The sequence below is a fragment of the Pogonomyrmex barbatus genome, unplaced genomic scaffold (assembly GCF_055798465.1).
Source record: "Pogonomyrmex barbatus isolate J1 unplaced genomic scaffold, ASM5579846v1 scaffold3, whole genome shotgun sequence".
Lineage (NCBI taxonomy): Eukaryota > Metazoa > Arthropoda > Insecta > Hymenoptera > Formicidae > Pogonomyrmex > Pogonomyrmex barbatus.
In genome coordinates, this window is record NW_028297127.1 from 12,382,177 (window position 1) to 12,401,255 (window position 19,079).

Genomic DNA, 19,079 nt, shown 5'->3' on the forward strand with positions numbered 1-19,079 from the left:
GATTAATTTATCTAACAAAATTGCTTAGAGCAATAATAATCTAATTAGTTCCTAATATTGTACAACAAAAAATCAATATTTAATAAAATAGATATTATTTAATAAATTAATTGGAATCTAATCGAAATTAACTTCAGTCTTCTGCGATTGAATATATTAAAAATTAATATAAGTACAAATAAAAACAAATTAATAAATACAAGATTTCAACTTTTCATTCGCTTCAATATAATGCAATATAATGCAATATAACTGCCTAAGATTGATCTGCCTACAGCGACGTACTATTTTCCTGGTATTCTTAATGACGCTGTAAATTACAAACCGTTGGAAGCTGAAAAGAACCTTCCCACTACCAGAGAATCTGACCTTGACCACTGCCAGTCTGGTCTCTCTACGCGTCGGCGCTCATTTCTCTTGTCTCTCGCCGGCGGCAACTGAGCGACAACGACATTTTCCGTACACGTCACAATCCAACTCGGAATCTCGTGACAGAATTCAGCGTACTTCAGGTGAGTACGGAGAATTCGGATGACGGTATTGTACAGTCTTATAATACTAAGTGGCACGTGGCTCATCCACAGTTCGTCACGTTATTTCGTAACGAGAAAACCGTACATCTCCGCGACATTTTATTGGGCGTCACCGATCATCCGTTTGTTTTCTCTTGAAGGTGGATGCCTCTTCCTAAATTGCTGACATATGTGTGACACGTGTCGATTTATGAATAAATAGGCTTATATTTTTTAGCTGAACTCTTTGCACTGTCATCTTTTTTCTTTTCCTTTCTCTATTGGAGAGAAAAAAGAGAAAAACAGTACGAGAAGTTCAGTTAGAAAGAACGGGCCTAATGATAATTGTGATATAGCTATATTGTAATATATATTTGTGACAGTTCTGTATTCTGTATTCTAACAATACTCAGTCTTATAATATATTCATTACCCAAGTGGCATATCAAGCTGATATTTGATATGCTACCTGGGTAATTATCAGTAATATCAATCTTTATATACATATATCTCATGCTGTTATTAGTGATGTGTGCAAGTTGCTATTTTGCAAGTTCTGTGATGCAGCGAAATAGAGGAAGTTTGTAATTTAGTTTTTGTGTGTGCAGGTTCTTCTATTGCGACAGTTTAACTTAAGTAGGCAGAATGAGCTACGGCTACCAAGTGAGTATATTTTATTGCATAACAATTAGAAAGCTTATTTTCAACTATATTAATTCTTATATAATTGTGTTTTTAAGAAGAAAGAAAAAAAGAAAAAGAAGAGGGATTATACACACACACACACACACACACACACACACACACACACACACACACATATATATATATATATTACAAAAAAGTCTATGGCATCTCATTACTGTTTGAAAACATAAATTTAAATATTAATATAGTTTAAAGTAAGCTTCTCAATTATGTAAAAAAGTAGTTACAAAGTTTGTACATGGGATTTAGTATACTATTTTTTTCTATTTATACCTTAATACATCCAAGGGGCCACCTGTTCAGTTTCCGGGAGCACGACCACCAACGTCGTTTGGAGTTCCACCAGGTGCATCCTCTGCCCCTGGTGCTCCGTCTTATTCTCCAGTCGGTTTCTCAAATGCGCCACCAACATCTTTTGGCATGCCTCAACCATATTCTCAAGCGTCAACTCCTTATCCGACACAGCCCATGCACCCTATTCTGGGCAGCGCATCCGCGCAAACCAATGAATATCCTCCTCAACTAATGACACATCCTTCTCACTCTATGCCCACTCCATGTTATACTAACACGTCCTTTAATCCAACTATGCCATCCCCTTATCCTCAACAGCAAAATTATACGTACCCTAATCTTCAAAAAGCACCAGACGCTAAGGAGTATTTTTACAATTCGGCTCCTTCTTATTCTTCTGGATCAAATACACAGACAGCTAGTTCATTTCCATATCAAGGCGGAAGCTATCCCGGGGGGCAGGGGATAGGCTCGACATATTCTTATACTGCTAATCCACCTACTGCTGCTATACGTGATGCCACCCCAGCCCCCCAAAGAGATCGGTTTACGCCTAAGGTGAGATTGAAAATAGTTTGACTTTTGAAAAAGTTATACACATTCCTTCCACAGGTATTAGTTAATGTAATCTTGTGGAAAAACATTTTTGATCTTGTTTGAATAGATTTTTTTAACGAATTTTCATAAATTTTGTTACAGACTTCTCCCACTGTTGTGCCTTATGATGGGTTTGATGCTAGAGCGGACGCAGAAACTTTAAGGAAAGCTATGAAAGGATTTGGCACAGATGAGAAAGCCATTATTCATGTTCTTGCAAATCGTAGTAATCTACAACGCCAGGAGATTACATCTCAATTTAAGACTCTTTACGGAAAAGTATACATTGAGACTTTAAAAACTTGTTTTGAAAAAAATTGGGATTTACTGTTGCATCTCTGTTAATAGGATCTGATAAAAGACTTGAAGTCTGAGCTATCAGGAAACTTCGAAAAACTTGTTCTTGCCTTGATGATGCCTCTACCTCAATATTATGCTAAAGAACTCCACGATGCAATGTCTGGTCTTGGTACTGATGAGACAGTACTCATTGAAGTATTGTGTACATTGTCCAATCATGAAATTTCTGTCATTAAACAAGCATATGAAGCAAGTAAGTTTATTAAATAAGATTATAAAATAATTCAATTTAAGTAAATCAATTTGTTTGCTTCTAATATTTAACAATTATAGTGTACGGAAGAACATTAGAGGATGATTTAATTTCTGATACATCTGGCAATTTCAAGCGCTTGATGGTATCATTATGTTGTGCCAATAGAGACGAATCATTTATTGTGGATAACGCAGCAGCAATGGAAGATGCTAAAAAACTTTTGCAAGCTGGTAATTAGGATAAAATATCTAAATAGCTACTGTATTAGTTAGATTTTCTATTAGATTTTTATATTAATATTCACAGGAGAGCTTCGATTTGGTACGGATGAATCTACTTTTAATGCAATTCTTGTCCAAAGAAACATGGCACAATTACGACAGATATTTGAAGAGTATCAAAATATAACTGGTCATGACATTGAAACTGCGATTGAAAATGAATTTTCGGGCGATATTAAGAAGGGTCTCCTTGCAATTGGTAAATTTTATATATATATATATATATATATATATATATATATATATATATATATATATAATTATAATAATTATAGATATATAAGAGAAGAAAATATTAAATCGCTTATTAAAATAAATATCTTTCGTATAGTGAAGTGTGTCAAGAACAGGCCCGGTTTTTTCGCTGAACAATTGTACAAAAGCATGAAGGGCCTTGGTACAGATGATAGTCGTCTCATCCGATTAGTCGTGACACGTTGCGAAATAGACATGGGTGAAATAAAAAATGTGTTTACCCATCAGTATCTAGAGTCATTGGAAGATTTTATAAGTGTAAGTTATCGATATAAAAATATCATATATCATGTATCATATATCGAAATGTAATTTATTTCTTTTCTTCTTGTTTTTCAGGGTGACTGCTCAGGACATTATAAAAAATGTTTATTAGCACTAGTGCAATCCTAAAGTATTTGCAATCACATATATGGAACTTGTTTCCTTGCATTTCATTGCATTGTTCATTTTTTTTTTACAAAATACGTACATAAATGTCCAATTATTTTTTTTTTTTAACTTTTTAACGATTAATGACAATATAGCTTATATATTTTTTCAAGAATATGCATATAAATAAACTTATTTTTATATGCATAGTTATATATAAAGATACTTCTATATATATATATATATATATATATATATACAGAGCAAGTATTTAATTCGGTGATTCTAAGTTTGTTTACGATTGTATATAGAATCATTGCCATTATTATAAATATTAAAAAATTCAAAACGTGCTTCCATACAATAACTTACGATTTTATAAAACGTACAAACAAATAGCTAATGATTCTATCGAATTAATCAAAGGTTTTGTGAAACTACTTTTATTATATATGCACTTATTCTAACTTTATTCTAACAACTTGCATTAATCCATATGTTAATATGTTCCTACATATTGTAAACGTTTCTATAAAAATGGCAACAGCATAATTTTTAATAGAAGTATCGATGTATGCGTTTCGCATGTGAATCTCTATGTGCAGAGAATCTCACAAGAATCTGCCAGCCTTTTTATCATATGTGATGAAAGTATATGTGTACCTTACAGATCTAAAGATATTTTATATATATATATATATATATATATATATATATATATACATATATACATATATATATATATATATATATATATATATATACATATATACATATATAAATGATATAAGTAAAGATTACATATAAATATTTTCTCTCTTACAGTATAGTACAGTATAATACAATATAATATACAGTATAATATACAAAATTTACTATAAAAAAATTAGAGAAAAAATAATTATATATTTATAAAATGTATATGTTGTAAAGTTATTACATGTACATGTACATCTTTTTCGAACCCAAATTTTCGATTTGTTGTATTTGCTATATCTATATAAATAAAAATTTTGAACAAAATAAAATGTCAAGCATTAATAAATTATGGGGGCAAGATGACGAAATTGATGTATCCTCAAAAATTTAAATTATACAAAATTCTAATTTATTTATAAACTTTTCAGTTTCTGCAAATGATGAATAAGATTTTAACTAACCAAAAAAAAATTGATCATTCTTTTTACATTACTATAAAAATAAAAAAAAAATTGACAAACCTTAAGATCATCTTACCCCCCTTTTTCCTATACATTTAACTTCTGACCAAAAATATATCTAGTGATTCTATATCAGAGAAAGTAAAAGATTTTAATAAAATTTAACTTACTGATAATTATCTAAGAAACAAGGAAAGTCAAATATTGACAAAATATAAATATTTTGTGAGATAGAAAATATTTAAAGTGCAAAATATAAATCAATCTTTGGTATAAATTAATGATCAAAAAAGAGATACATGAAAACATTAATAGATAATATTTGTTATTCAATTCAATTCAAATTAATAATTGTTATAATATAATCATTAAAATGTTTTTTATAATTATTTTATGTATGAATAAATATCATTCCACTAACACAAAACATTTCTTGTTTGTCACTCTTATTTCATTTCTGTGCTAAAGTAATTACGAATTTGCAGAAAGTTTTTGATTTGTTCCTAATTTTTTTATGTCTGTACATTATATATTTATTTTTAATGACAACTGAAGAGAACTCAATCGAAATTCATTGTTTCGATATGTTGATATTAATTTTTCTATACAAATAAATTTAATTTAGAGAAGAGAAGTGTTTCATTATTTGTTCCTACCCATACAACATTTTATTCGATATATATATATATATATATATATATATACTAGATTAAATATCTTTAAGATGTCCTAAAAATGTCCCTCGATAAATCTATTGTTTGAGTGACTTGTTTCTATTCTCCTTTATTGTTTTAAAAAATACAAGCCGCGCATTGTCTTACTTGTTTAAAATAACTACTACTATAATATTATATTCTTGTGTTATAAATACGTGAGAATTTGTTGTGTTTAGTCATTCAAAAATATGATGCTATAAAACTTGATAATTTTGTTTGTAAAGCGGCTCTAATTTCAAATAATCAATAATTATGAGAGATAGCTTGAACTTTTATGATTTGACTTGAGACGAGCTTGAACTTTTATGATTCGAGTCTTTCGAGAAACAATGTTACGATTCTCGAAATCGAAACGATCGAAAGAATGGACCAGAGCAACAATCGAATCCGCTCATTCTAGTTGTGCCGAATTGAAACAAGTATACGTTTGATTATGTAGAGTGCAATATTTCTCTTCTTCTAATCGTTTTCCCAATACTCGGTTGTTTTGACAAATGTATATACATGATACATACTTTAGTATAAAATATGATAATCCAGAGATATACAGTTGGATATCGTTCAATATGCGTCCCACGCGCGATATTTGTAGATTTATAAATTTACTTGCATGCAATCGCGAATGTTCGAACGAAATTTTCTGACAACGTCAGTTATTCCGTAATCGTCGGACAAACTTATTCAATGTGATTCGCATTAAGTTAATAAATCATTCGCAGACCTGGCTCGATGTGATAGATATCAGTTTCGCGATAACGCGACGCTTTGAGATAAGAAATTAAATTACAAATAGTTGAATTAAACATTTTCAAGTTGACTAGAACCGGGGGTACATTGTTGAATCCGTTTGCATTTACAAAATGAATGATCCCAAATGCACAATTGTAGTAACTGGCTTCGGCCCATTTGGCACACATATGGTCAACGCTAGTTGGGAAGCGGTGAAAGAATTGCAGAAGCTATGGGCGAATTCTGTAGAATTTTCTAATGTCAAACTGATCGCAGAAGAAATTCCGGTCTCCTATGATTACGTATCCATCTATATCCCTCAGCTCTGGAAAAAATACAATCCATCAGTAAGTAATGTTGCACACAAATAGAATTATGAATAGAATAGAACATACTCAGTATTCACATATTTTCTTATAATTTTTTTTGTTTCAGATTGTCCTACATGTAGGTGTGTCTAGCAAAGCTAAATCTTTGACGATAGAGCGTCATGCTTGCAGCAACGGTTATGTTAGGTTTGACATATGTGATAAACGTCCGGATGAAACGGATGTTAAATGCAACATTCTGGAAACTGGGATTGATATTGAAGAGCTTTGTGATAACATAAATAAAAATTTTGAAAGAAATAGTTGTACAGCTTGCCTCTCGTATAATGCCGGTAGATATTTGTGCGAATATATATTTTATCAATCTCTTTCTGTTGAACCGACAAAGACTCTATTTGTGCATGTCCCAGATTTCGACAAGTACTCCAGTATACAAACTGCAAACGGTTTATATGACATTTTAAGTTATTTAATAAGAAACTTGAAACTTAACTAACAATTGTATTTGCTAAACTGCCAATAACTAATAATAGAGAATAATAAATTTTTATAAAAATCCTGTATATTCAGCATATTTCCTTATATATGCTATGATATATAATTACAATGTGCTGATGTTTATATTTACAAAAGAATTAAATCAAGCAGATTGTAAAATAGAAATATGTAATATAAAATATGTTATATTTATATGGGATATATAATGATTATAATAAATACAAATTTTATTTTTGCTGTACGAATATTCAGTTTTGATACAAATGTAATAACATTTTGGTTATTGTTTATTACAACTCATGATCCAGGTTGAAATTTCGTTCGTGCGGGTGGAATGTTGTATCTAAGCTCATGAAATTCTGGTTTTCTAATCATTGATGCAACATGTCCCATTTGGATTGTGCAATCGGGATTCAGATTTGGTGGTAGTAATGTGCATTCTCGCTCCAAAATACACGCTAATCCTTCTAATAACTCTATGAATCCTATAGATGCTGCTGCACGTCGTAATCTGTTCACCTCCTGTGATAAAAAGATAATTTTAGAAACATTGCATAGCATTGTGTAATAATTTTTGAATACATTGTATGGCATTGTATACGATTTAAATATGATCACTTGAATCGTCTACAAAGCTATGCAATATATTCTTCCGATCCTTTAAATTTACCTTGTAGAAATTTTGTGTCTTATCGGGTAATTTTCTTGCATGTCTTAATATTTTTTGAATATCAGATTGCAAGCCAACTTGGCGAATCCATGATGGAGCATTCTGTGTATAGCTTCTCTTTTCGGCTGGTCTAACTGGAAAACTGACTGGAGAACTTTTAACCGTGTCTAACGGGCCCAAATTATTGAAATTGCCTAACCATGGTACGACGTGGGATCCTGGTTCTAATACTGTTAGCATTAAATTAGATTTCTTCTTAGTATCTGCCCAAGAATATATGAATCCATACCATTCATTGTTCAACATACAAAGAGCTGCCATGTTTTCTACCTGTAAAATATATCAATAATCACATATACATAATTTCAATCATATTAAAATAGTAATAATCATAAAATTTCTACATTACTTTTAATGCTCCATGAAGCAACACACAAAAAGATGGCATTCTTCCCTCGTCGCCATTCTCTTCGGTATCTGAATCCTCTTCTAATGATATACCTTGCATACTTGAATTTTTCTCTGTTGCCAATGGTAATACTAAATGTCTAGAAATGGAACTTGGACTACCAACATCCCCGACAGATATAAATCCACATATTTCTATCGTTTTTGATATTACCAAGCCAGGAGCTAATTCGAAATCTGTCTTTTTTGTATAAGGCTGAAATATATATAAAATAGTATAAGTTAAGATAATTTATTATATATTCTCATAATACTTGTAATTACCATGGGAGCTGGAGATAATAAAATACGAGAACCTAAATGTCCACATTGTAAGTATCCTTGAAAGGAAACATAATTAGCTTCAGCTAGTTTTTGAAAGCAAGTTGCGACAGTATATTTACTAAGTGGTGATTCAGGAACTAATACAATACTATCACCACCAGCTAGATCAACTAGACGTTGATATAGGGGTAAACCGATCTGCAAACTAGGATCTGAAATACAATATGAACAATATATATGTGTGTATATATATATATATGTGTGTGTGTGTGTGTGTGTGTGTTCGCGCACGCACATAAATGTTGTGTGTGTGTGTATATAAAATAAAAGATAAAATATAATATTTAAATATAATATTTTCATATTGACTTACCTTGCTGTGGTCCAATGCAAACTATGCTTAATTTTCCTGGATATGGAAAAGGTAATGGAAAAGGATTTATGTCTTGTGCAACGTTTAAAGCACTTAACGAATTTCCTAAGGACATTGGTCCTATGCCTGGATTACCATCTGTAATTAATATTACTTGGCAAGCTGTGGCATTACCCCATTCTGCCATAATTACATTATTAACTCCATGTAATGCTCCTTCAATGCATGTTTTATCCCACTCCTCAATAGTTTGTAACTTTACACGTATACTATCATAATCACGAGTAAAAGGACAGACTACTTCGTACAATGACGAAAATACAATCTGAAAATTGAAAGATTTATCAAGTTGTATGTTAATGTATCTATTGTACTTTGATATTGTAACCTGTTCTTACCAGTGACACAAATTCTAGCTTTGAGTTAACTTGTAAGTAATGTAATAAAGCGTTTATGCCATGCACCGCTAAATGATGCCGCGTTAATGGTTCATTTTGTAAACTATCATTCGTCCCACTTGTTAACACAGGTCTCCTCATTGACAGGGAGACATCTAACGCTACGACCGTAGGCATTTTGACACTCGCAATTACAACAAATGTGATTAAAAACTAGAGACACTTGCAAGTCTCATAATTTATTTATCAACAGTATAGCCTCTCTTTGAATCTATAAAAAAAAACACAGATTTATAGGTTATGTAGAAAATGATATCATTTTTGTGTCATGTATGGAGTTCTTCTGTATATTAATTTTTCTTTTTTGGAGGTTACTTGCCTCGAATTAATAAATATTAAAAAATAATTTCATTAACAATATTTCTGATGTGCTAACACATCTCTTTGACTAATAATACCACCGTATCGATGCATCAGTCAATTTTACAGGCGCCTCGAATATCTAACCTATTCTGAGAATATTCTACTTTTTTGTATACAAAAATTTATATTCCACATAATATGCCTTCGATGAAAAACTTCAAAATTCTATAGACATATAACATATGATTATTTTAATTATTTTTTAAATAATAAAGATTAAATTAGAATTTTTATGTAAATTTTCTAGATATATTTATTAACAAATAAATTATACTAATTATATTAAATTATAATTTTTACAAAAAACATTTGTTTTGTTTTAATCTTCTGAGAGCTTAATAGAAATTATGCTAAATCTTTCTCTCTAGATATGTTGACAATTATTATCTATAACTAAAGAAATGTAAACTTCATTTTTATAAAAGCAGTTTGTTCATATCTATATATATGTATATACATATATCACATTAATTTGTACCTAGTTTAACAAATATAACATTTCTATAAAAGCTATGATAAATTATGATAAAATAAGCCTTAAATCTCATATTTACAACATCCATAAATAATTTAAATATATAAAGAGCCATCAGCGGGACCTAAATATCTCATAGAGATCAATATTACATCGATCAAGGTCCATACGCCCAGTCCACCAAAACTGAAAAGCTTGCCAATGCCTTCTTGCCAGTGTCCCAAGTAAAACCTAGAATTTATAGAAGAATTTTATATTTAATTGATCACAAACATTTCAAATAATATGAATGTAAAATCATCAATTACCTATCTGCACCAAATCCTCCAAGAGTGATGCTCAAGATTAAAGCTGTAGACCATCGATATCCAACTGTCCAGTTACAAGGCAAATTTTTCATAAACTTCCGTCTGCCCAGACATAATATGTCATCGTTCACCGTACAATTTGTTCTGCGCGATAAGAATATCAAATAAATATTTATAGATAGCCATACATATCCTTCTCTCTTAATACTTCAACAAATTAATATCTCAATTTAAAAAATTATAAAAATATATCTGTCTAATCAGAAGACTATTTTGTTAGCATTATTTCAATATTAATGACGAAATTTAAGGTCACAAACCTATAATATTGTTGAGGAGATGCTACTGAGCTACATGAATTTTTTTGATGGCACAGATGTTCCCAGTGATCAGTTTGATAACAGTAACGACACATGTACTTCTTTGAGAAAGTCTGCTCTCCCTATAAATAAATAAGACATATGATTTTAAATTATATAAATATAAGAAAGAATTTTAAATCTTAAACTAAAAAGAGAATCTGAAAGCAGCTCTCTCAAAAATGTTTTAACATACTATACAGTCAACGTGTTCCAACACTGAACAGTTTGTCTCATACATGGCGCCGTATTTGCAACTATAGTTTAAATTACATTTCAGACACTCCCCACTCAATTCTGTACAAGGTATCCCACTTGGGCATAGACCAGCCATTTCCTCCTATAATTTAACAATTTATACTTACAAGTATTATTATGTAAAATTATTATTTAGATTGAAGGAGTCTTACTTTCTTACTGCTGTAAGCTGGTGTGGAGTTTACATTGGCTTCCTTCATTGCATAGCTAGTTGCAGTGCCTGTAATGATTACATTAAATATTCAAGGCACCAAGTATATAAAGAGAAAAATATCATATATTTCAGAGGATGCTTCTATTCGTTAATATAAATATAATTTCATCCCAATATCGAGATTTTCACAAAAATTTCGCGTAAGAACTTTCTCTCGCTAAACTCGCACGTTAGTGGTTAGGAAGCGAATTCATTCACCGTAATCCATGCGAGCTTCCTGGACGGACGTTGACAAAAGCGCCATGAAGAGGAATACCACGTTCTTCGATGTGATGCGGATGACATTCATTCTGCGCCAGGATTTCCTCTCACCAGACCACCGAGTGCCAAAGGACTCGCCGCGCGTCTCGAATCCGGAATTTATTATCCGTACACCGTGAAAGAGAAACACAGCACTCTCGCGTCGAGTATTATACACCTGACATCATTAATGCACCTTTCAGTTCAGGACATTTCTCGATCGAACGTACGTTTAAACAAATCGTGATTCGGCGAGATCGGATACTTTTTCATTTTTCCTCTTGTCGCTCAAATGCAATCTTCGTTATTTCTTTTTCTTTTTTTTTTTTTAATTAACCTTCGCGAAATAAAAATACGCATTAATATGCGTGTGATGTGAGGAACAACATGGAGCAGCCAATCAGATTCGCTACGCCTATTTTAATTCTGCATTTAATTCTACTCGACTTCCACTCCTTTCGTAAGAAGTGGAAAAATTAATAAAACCGATCGAGATTCGAACTTCGTTCGAATCCTTCGTTTACAAATCGCGACACTCTGCACCATCATCCCTCTCCGTTAACTCTTTACGATCTCTTATTCTGAAGACTGTCCTACATGGCTATTCACTAAACTCATTTTTCCTGTCCTCACTTTCTAATCAATTTCTTACACCTCCTTTCACCCGATTATCGGGAAACTCGTATTTTCCGCAATCCCGTTTCTCAAATCGAAACCGGAACGTCGGAGAGCATTTATGGCATCGAGTGTACACCGAGAATGCACGCCGCGTCGCGCGATGCGATATCGCATCCTGGTGAGATCGACGATCGTAACGATACATGTCTCTCTGTATAATAATAATAATTGACGACACGGAACACCCTTGAATATACTTCACAAGGCGATCGCCTTCGCAAGACAATTGCGTTAGCAATACAAAAAAAGAAAAAAAACAGAGAGAGAGAGAGAGAGAGAGAGAGATGAACGCGATGAAGTGAAAAACGAGCGGCAGAGGCGATGCGAGGAACGAGCGAGTCTCGCGTGTAGTACGCTCGTTTCCGACAATCAGCTGACTTCCGGTATCGCTACGAGACGGATTGTTAGGATGTTATAGTGAGGCGTTTCGGCAGTTTCGTCTGAAAGGAGAGGTGTCCTCTTTTCTTTTTTTTTTTCTTCCCTCGTGAAGGGAAACGCACGAGACTCGCGCGAGCCGTGCGCCTTTTCCTCATAATTCAGCCCATAGTTCCGGCCGGAACCGAGTGATGTGAGTTCCCCGCCTAACCACACAGCGGAATCGCATCCTTCAGAGATCCTCGACCTCCGGCTCTGTGCAACGCCGCCGGAGTCCCTATGCCGTTAGTCGATTTCTAAAGTGATCTCGTATCGTGCCACATGGTAAGCACGTCGATGGGAGATGTAAGGTTTTATCTCATCGGAGAAGATTATTCACGAGTGTTATTGTGTGCGTCTTGGTTTGCAGGATGCCGCGTAACGCCATCGTCGTCGAGGGTAATATGAATTCAAAGGGAAACGATGGGAGCAATCAGGACAAAGCGGAGGTCAGGGTGGATGTCGGTCTGAAGAATGACAATCAATCATCTGTGGACCAAGACACTATGACGTCCAAGGTGCCGCTGGAGAACGGGGCGGACGGACAGCTGAGGCTGAATAACAACAGTGATGAGCATCAAGGTAGCATCAAGCTCGTGCTGCCAGTCAAAACCCCTGTCGTGCTCTCCAATGGAACGAAATCTGTACAAACCTCCATGTCCGATTGTGCCAACTCCTTGGAGCAAAATGTTTCTCAAGACATGAACATATCTTCCATGTTTACAAACACAACCGCCAATATCAAACCTCAGACTGTAAACACCAATGCTGTTAATTGTCAATTGAAGCTTAAGACTGTTGTGAATGCGAGCTCGTTGAATTTGCCTAAGTCCCAAATGCACTTGAATTTATCTTCCACTCAAACGGGTCTACATCTCAATCATAACTTAGCACCAGCCGTTCTTAATTCTACCACTGCTAGCAGTGCTACATTGCATTTGAGTGTATCTACATTGAATGTATCATCAACACCTTCTAATTTATCAACAGTTAAATCAAACGACGATGCGGATATGAAAAACAATGTGGATTATGCATCTGTCATAGAGAAATGTCCTTCTAAGGTTTCTTGCAGTTCAGATTCTAGTCCAGAGGCTGATTCTTCCTGGACATCAAAGTCCTATGGATCTAAACGTATACTAAATAACATAGGTGGTAGTATAGGTTCGACAAGTCAAGGGACTTGTTGTTTTCTAAGACCTAATATCAATGGCAGCAGAGAAATTGCTGGACCCAGTGGACTGCAGAGAGTAGGTTTTAGCATATTGGATCGTGTAATTAAATGTTTTCATTTTGTTCATAAAATTTAATTTTCTTACTTCTAGGCTTTGCAGAGAGAACAGGTAGAAAGGATGGATTCTAGTTCTGGAAATGAAGGAGATATGTCTGATGGAGAAGACTATTGCATCTATACTTATAAGGGAAATGATGATGTGATTCATTTAGATCAGCAAGAAGAATTACATCAAGATCATGCAGAAAATCAGGAAGCAGAGGGACAGAACCATAGTGGTAGGTCGAGTCCAGAGATGGATTTTCTGGAAATGGATTTTGATCCCGGGCCTTCCTGTGAACTGGTAAGATATTTATGATACTATAATCGATTCAAGTTATAATGCTTCTCTTTACCTTGCAGGATACTGGAGATAGTGATTTGGCCTCCATAAATGAAGATATACAAAATATAGCATTAGATAATATAGAACAAGATCCGGTGCTTAATGATCTGAGTAGTGGAAAAGTTGTATCTAAGCAGGCATTGACAGCAATACCGCAGACTTCAAAACAAACTGTTAATCAGAATGTTAATCATACAGCTTTCCAACAATGCACAAGTAATCAATGCACAATAGAACAAAATGCGAAGTCAACGTATTCAGCTCCATGGATGCCCAGTACTAGCGCTGGAACCGGTATTATTTCACACTGTGGCTATCTTAACGGTTCATATTATAGTTAACGATTCATATTATCATATAAAATATTCCACATTTATATGAAATTTACAGGAAGATGGGACAGCGCAACGCTCTACCGTAATACAGGTTGTCCAGTACGCGAATCTTACGGTTATCATAACACAAGTGGTGATCTTATTTCGCCTGGTGATAATAGAGATTCGGATTCTGAGCTGTGGATTGAACCGTCGGCAGCGTCTGTTTCGGATAATTCCAATTTGAATGCCAGGAAGGTTAATCTCATTTCTACGCTTTATCATCGAATAATGGCTAAGAAACTAATGCTCAATAAGCATGCTGCGTTTAATCAAAGTGGTGATTCCAATCTGGTTAATATATTTACTATTAAACGGATTTAACAATTGAACAAATCATGTCATTAAATATTAAATAATATTCAAACAGGAAAATGAATTGTGTAACGAGCGGTTAGATGGATTACCACCGATTGAAAAAGTAATGCTATGGAGTGAACAAGAAGCCACAATGAAGCAAGTTACCCAAATTGGTACTTCCGCCTGTGGTGCTACATCTGCAATTAATGCTTTGGTATGTATATTGAAGTATAAATATGTAAAAATTACATGTAAAAAAAGCATAAAATTTTCTAAAATTTGTCTTACAATTTCGCAAAATTTGTTTATACATATAAATTGTCTCTTTTTAGCTGGCCTTAAATATATCATTTTCTTTGGAAGTATTAATAAAAGGTGTAAATACGAGATTGAGAGAACTAAACGTACCATTACCGAAATATCTTGTCAGTCGATCGGTAGCAGGAGCAACTCATAAAGATATAGCACGAGGGATATCTCTGTCGACAAATGGTGCAGCTATAACAAAGTTTTTTGCATTTTATCCAGAAAGAAAAGTGTCATTATCTCATTGGTTACATTATTGGATCTCCAGAGGTAAAAATTAAGTGATATATATATCATTTTTTAAGTGGATAATACAGCTTAATATGAAAATATAATTGATCACAAAATATATAACAAAGATAAAAAAATATTAATGCAAAATATATTATTATATTTTAGGTGCTGCACCAATCGCGACGTTGAACTTGCAGCATTGTGGCGAAGGTTGTGGTATACCAGATGCATGGCATCATCAAATGATATTCGGTGTTGGACAAGCCGGTATATACTTAACAAATCCGTTAGAATGTTTGCCTGAACAGGTTCGTACGACCAATACTGATATAAATTACATATTTACTAAAATATACTGTTATGAAATTAGTTTAGCTGAAATTTTATATTTGTGATATGCTTTTAGCTCGTATGGCATCAGTTAGTTAGTCCCAGTATTCTGTTAATACGAAGGTCAGATGTTTTAGCGCATTGGAATGCAAGTATGGATCTAACGCCACTCGCGACAATGGATCAAAAGTGGCGAAAACTTAATGTTCTTGGTATGTTACATGTGTGTGTATATACATATATATATTTATATTGTTTTGATCACAATAATTTCAATGAAACATTTGTGATATAGGGCAAGTTGTAAATATGATACGAGAATCAGTGCGCCCTAGGCCACCTAATAGGCCGCCTACTGCAGCGACTCACATTCGCATTCCGGCATCTTACCAGGCAGGCATTACATTGGTTATGTGTGCCGATTCCGCCGCAGCCACTGAATTGTTACACGCAGAACAACTACCGCTACTCTAGTCTTACCGATCAAAAATTAAAAAACCGGACTGGCCCTTACTTGATTTACAATAAATTTTATTAATTGGCCAGTCCACAAAATGTTCTTATTCATAGTTTGTTTACTATGTAAATCAACAGGATGGAAATAATTTACATTTTTTGACACAGATCGCGTTTGTATTCAAAGAGAATATTATTGATTAAAATATATTTCAATAGAATATTTCTGTTTTATACACAGTCATATTCATTGATTATCAAACTTGACTATGAAAAGCATATTTTTTATATATGCACGTTGTTAAAAACAAGCTTATATAATACGTTCGTTACAAATATTTCTATAAGGAAAATATTCGCGAAATAATATATAAATAATTTGATTTTCTATTGCTTAATTTTTTTCTTATTCGTCATATTTTTCTCAAAGAATGTCAGCGTGCATATTAATGACTGCTAATTTACTTTATAATAGTATGTAACGGTATCGTTAATCAAATGTGTGAACGAACACAAAGAAACACTATATTTCGTATAAATCTTAATACAGAGTATCTTATTACATTCGTTATCTTCTTGTCGGAATCACGTATCATTTGTCATAGATATGTTGATGAAAGAATAATCCTGTGCAGATACATAAAGCCATAAATATATCAAGTTTTATGTACATATTACATATAGCCCAGTATATTTTTTCCAGTGCTTTAAAGTTCTTTTTCTTATAAGTCCGACATGCTAAAACGATAAAAATTTTTGTTACATGAAAAATATTATAATATTAATATAATCATATGCTATCTATTCTTTTAGTTTTTACCTTTCTATAAAAGGTGCACGCATACTCGACGTAATAGGAGTTGGATTAGCTTCGTTAAGTTTAAAAACACTCTCAATACGGGCGATTTCTGTCGAGGTTGTGTCCATGCCACAAAAAGCAGCCCAATCATTTACAACCATTCCAGCAGCTATCACATTACTGCCTCTATTCACTGTACCAGTCTAGAATAGTAAATTAAGATTAATTTAGAATAGAAAAAACAATTGAAAAAAATCCAGGAATTTTATTGTTACTCTTACCGCAAGTGGTACTTGTAGAAGAGATGATAATTCATCTTGTTCCTGTATGGGCATGTTTGGATGTACCAAGCCACCTTGATTGGATAAAATAGAATATGATCCGACAAGAACATTACTTGCAATAGTTTGTCTAAATACTTCCACATTCAGGGTATCAGCTAAAATTTCTTCAGTTTCCTATGATCAAAGGTATGGTTTATTAAAATTGTTAAATTATTAATACATCTCTAATTGTTAATATAAGGGAAATTGAATGAAAGATTTACCTTATCCAGATCTGGATGAACTAAAGCAACATAATCATTGCATGCTATAACATTGCCAAGAGCAGAAAGTCTTTCTTCCACTCTCTGCACTTTGACATTATCTGGTAGAGAATTTCGAATGTGTTGTAATTCTGTATCTGTTGTCGTATTTGGTACTAGTAATCCATTTTTGTTTCCTATATTAAGTAAAATATTTATCATATATGTATACACATACATACACACAATATAGATAAGACATCAATAATAATTACAATAATAACAATAATAATTCTTGGCAATGATTTGTTCAAAAATTATTTGGGTGTTTTATATTAATTTTTTCTCAGTATGGGAAGAAATAAAAATTACAGAGTTCTCAAAAACTATTCGACAGCAACATTTTAAACAAAATCATTTTAATATTTAAATAAAATCATTTAATGAATATTTGCTTTTCATTTTAATGAAATAAAATGTAATATTCATGAAACACATTAGCATCAATAATGGATTATAATAATAACCCACAAGTCACTATAAAATTTTAAAGAAAATATATTTGTGAAAACTTCCAAAATATAGTCATTTTAATATGCTTACCAACACACAATCGACCTACGATGCGGCATCCTGCCACTGATGCATGGATAACAGGAATTGCCTCTGCTAATTCTGCTTCAAATACACTGTAATTACAACAATGATAAATGGAATTGGAATAATTATAAAAACATATTGATTAGAAGAATAATAATAAAGGTAATATTTTTCATTATGTATCACATTATAATCTATATTTATATTATATTTATACAGAAATGTGATGCTTATCATTTTATCTTATCTTGCTTAACAAGATACTATTTTACACCATTTTGTGACATACCTTTGAGGTTATAATATAGAAACATTTGTATTTCGTTATTATTGTATCGAATGGTGTTGAATTAATAAATGAGATTAAATAATTAAAAAATATCGGTTGTAAATGCCGATTTCGTACAGTTGCGTTATGAGTGACGTCACGCTTACCTGTAGAAGTTTTCGGAGCCGCCGATTGCCACTATGCAATATGAATTTGTCAACTTCGAGAAGACGCCGATCTCGTTGTTGTTCTCAAATTGCACGCGCACCGCCATGACTGCAAGATCGTGCTTTTACATCGGCGTGAATGAATCGAAATCTCACGTAAACGACTCTCGTGAACTCGCTCTATGAGTGAATCTAACCTCGAAAATTCGTAGAAACCACTCAGAGCGCGCCAACACGAGGTCTCCTCCTCCGTGACGGAACACGAGGGCACAAATGCGAAAATGCGGATGAAGGCACACTCGACGATGACGTCATTCGAGACCTCTTGAGATTTCTGTGCACAACTCGAACTCCGATAGAGACTTTTTTATCGACCGATCTCATCTATGACGCACCGTATGAATGCGCATCTTGAATTTTTCCTGATTTCGAGACTTATTTCGAAATCGTATTTCCGCGCCGTCCGAAGAACGGCGAAACTACGCTTTATTTTCAAGAATTATTATTTTAAGACGGAAAGATTTTAAGACTCCTGATTCACTTATCGCAGA

At 33.2% G+C, this 19,079-nt stretch overlaps 6 protein-coding genes across 13 annotated transcripts; 3 read left to right on the plus strand and 3 right to left on the minus strand.

Moving 5' to 3' along the window:
- The first annotated feature begins 358 nt into the window (after positions 1-358).
- LOC105422564 (annexin B11) lies at positions 359-3,661 on the plus strand. 6 transcript variants are annotated; one of them, XM_089079590.1, is made up of 9 exons: positions 359-512; positions 1,121-1,175; positions 1,470-2,072; positions 2,214-2,390; positions 2,460-2,664; positions 2,745-2,897; positions 2,974-3,147; positions 3,280-3,461; positions 3,543-3,661. In XM_089079590.1, the coding sequence occupies exons 2-9, from the start codon at positions 1,158-1,160 to the stop codon at positions 3,594-3,596; spliced, it is 1,566 nt and encodes a 521-aa protein (XP_088935716.1). In that variant the 5' UTR covers positions 359-512; positions 1,121-1,157; the 3' UTR covers positions 3,597-3,661. The 6 variants fall into 6 exon arrangements, with proteins under 6 accessions (XP_088935716.1, XP_088935718.1, XP_088935720.1 ...); XM_089079592.1 differs by having other exon boundaries at positions 360-512; positions 1,509-2,072; XM_089079593.1 differs by lacking the exon at positions 359-512 and adding an exon at positions 536-673 and having other exon boundaries at positions 1,509-2,072.
- A 2,650-nt stretch (positions 3,662-6,311) lies between these two features.
- Positions 6,312-7,248, plus strand: LOC105422503 (pyroglutamyl-peptidase 1). The gene is made up of 2 exons (XM_011631889.3): positions 6,312-6,527; positions 6,616-7,248. Exons 1-2 carry the CDS (start codon positions 6,312-6,314, stop codon positions 7,003-7,005), a joined length of 606 nt encoding a protein of 201 aa, XP_011630191.2. The 3' UTR covers positions 7,006-7,248.
- Positions 6,826-9,702, minus strand: IntS14 (integrator complex subunit 14). 2 transcript variants are annotated; one of them, XM_089079597.1, is made up of 8 exons: positions 9,560-9,702; positions 9,181-9,451; positions 8,783-9,107; positions 8,410-8,621; positions 8,087-8,341; positions 7,678-8,007; positions 7,302-7,529; positions 6,826-6,946 (listed from the first exon to the last, which is right to left on the minus strand). In XM_089079597.1, the coding sequence occupies exons 2-7, from the start codon at positions 9,355-9,357 to the stop codon at positions 7,305-7,307; spliced, it is 1,524 nt and encodes a 507-aa protein (XP_088935723.1). In that variant the 5' UTR covers positions 9,358-9,451; positions 9,560-9,702; the 3' UTR covers positions 6,826-6,946; positions 7,302-7,304. The 2 variants fall into 2 exon arrangements, with proteins under 2 accessions (XP_088935723.1, XP_088935722.1); XM_089079596.1 differs by lacking the exon at positions 6,826-6,946 and having other exon boundaries at positions 7,217-7,529.
- Positions 9,703-10,016: 314 nt separating this feature from the next.
- amx (TM2 domain-containing protein 3 almondex) lies at positions 10,017-12,287 on the minus strand. Its single transcript, XM_011631895.3, has 6 exons — positions 11,416-12,287; positions 11,156-11,223; positions 10,942-11,085; positions 10,707-10,828; positions 10,387-10,530; positions 10,017-10,309 (listed from the first exon to the last, which is right to left on the minus strand). The coding sequence occupies exons 1-6, from the start codon at positions 11,504-11,506 to the stop codon at positions 10,174-10,176; spliced, it is 705 nt and encodes a 234-aa protein (XP_011630197.1). The 5' UTR covers positions 11,507-12,287; the 3' UTR covers positions 10,017-10,173.
- Positions 12,288-12,303: 16 nt separating this feature from the next.
- LOC105422500 (uncharacterized) lies at positions 12,304-16,845 on the plus strand. Of its 2 annotated transcripts, none has more exons than XM_011631886.3 (10): positions 12,304-12,834; positions 12,920-13,799; positions 13,875-14,126; positions 14,186-14,462; positions 14,559-14,836; positions 14,913-15,056; positions 15,175-15,418; positions 15,548-15,690; positions 15,789-15,924; positions 16,008-16,845. In XM_011631886.3, exons 2-10 carry the CDS (start codon positions 12,921-12,923, stop codon positions 16,184-16,186), a joined length of 2,532 nt encoding a protein of 843 aa, XP_011630188.2. In that variant the 5' UTR covers positions 12,304-12,834; position 12,920; the 3' UTR covers positions 16,187-16,845. The 2 variants fall into 2 exon arrangements, with proteins under 2 accessions (XP_011630188.2, XP_011630189.2); XM_011631887.3 differs by having other exon boundaries at positions 14,559-14,740.
- On the minus strand, positions 16,672-18,830 carry eIF6 (eukaryotic translation initiation factor 6). Its single transcript, XM_011631888.3, has 6 exons — positions 18,529-18,830; positions 18,097-18,182; positions 17,515-17,690; positions 17,249-17,425; positions 16,989-17,170; positions 16,672-16,906 (listed from the first exon to the last, which is right to left on the minus strand). The coding sequence occupies exons 1-6, from the start codon at positions 18,633-18,635 to the stop codon at positions 16,891-16,893; spliced, it is 744 nt and encodes a 247-aa protein (XP_011630190.1). The 5' UTR covers positions 18,636-18,830; the 3' UTR covers positions 16,672-16,890.
- Positions 18,831-19,079: the final 249 nt, after the last annotated feature.

Bases quoted from the DNA above. Each gene is read 5' to 3' on its own strand.
- LOC105422564 (XM_089079590.1), top strand. The intron at 3,148-3,279 runs GTAAATTTTATA...TCTTTCGTATAG, and splicing joins GAAGGGTCTCCTTGCAATTG to TGAAGTGTGTCAAGAACAGG. The intron at 3,462-3,542 runs GTAAGTTATCGA...CTTGTTTTTCAG, and splicing joins CATTGGAAGATTTTATAAGT to GGTGACTGCTCAGGACATTA.
- LOC105422503 (XM_011631889.3), top strand. From the start codon at position 6,312: ATGAATGATCCCAAATGCACAATTGTAGTAACTGGCTTCGGCCCATTT. The intron at 6,528-6,615 runs GTAAGTAATGTT...TTTTTGTTTCAG, and splicing joins GGAAAAAATACAATCCATCA to ATTGTCCTACATGTAGGTGT.
- IntS14 (XM_089079597.1), bottom strand. From the start codon at position 9,357: ATGCCTACGGTCGTAGCGTTAGATGTCTCCCTGTCAATGAGGAGACCT. The intron at 8,342-8,409 runs GTAATTACAAGT...TATATATTTCAG, and splicing joins TATTATCTCCAGCTCCCATG to CCTTATACAAAAAAGACAGA. The intron at 8,008-8,086 runs GTAATGTAGAAA...TATATTTTACAG, and splicing joins TGCTTCATGGAGCATTAAAA to GTAGAAAACATGGCAGCTCT.
- amx (XM_011631895.3), bottom strand. From the start codon at position 11,506: ATGAATGTCATCCGCATCACATCGAAGAACGTGGTATTCCTCTTCATG. The intron at 10,829-10,941 runs GTATGTTAAAAC...ATTTATTTATAG, and splicing joins TGGAACACGTTGACTGTATA to GGAGAGCAGACTTTCTCAAA. The intron at 10,310-10,386 runs GTAATTGATGAT...TATAAATTCTAG, and splicing joins GGAGGATTTGGTGCAGATAG to GTTTTACTTGGGACACTGGC.
- LOC105422500 (XM_011631886.3), top strand. From the start codon at position 12,921: ATGCCGCGTAACGCCATCGTCGTCGAGGGTAATATGAATTCAAAGGGA. The intron at 14,837-14,912 runs GTTAATATATTT...ATATTCAAACAG, and splicing joins AAAGTGGTGATTCCAATCTG to GAAAATGAATTGTGTAACGA. The intron at 15,419-15,547 runs GTAAAAATTAAG...ATTATATTTTAG, and splicing joins ACATTATTGGATCTCCAGAG to GTGCTGCACCAATCGCGACG.
- eIF6 (XM_011631888.3), bottom strand. From the start codon at position 18,635: ATGGCGGTGCGCGTGCAATTTGAGAACAACAACGAGATCGGCGTCTTC. The intron at 17,426-17,514 runs GTAAATCTTTCA...CTTTGATCATAG, and splicing joins TTCATCCAGATCTGGATAAG to GAAACTGAAGAAATTTTAGC. The intron at 17,171-17,248 runs GTAAGAGTAACA...TTACTATTCTAG, and splicing joins TTCTACAAGTACCACTTGCG to ACTGGTACAGTGAATAGAGG.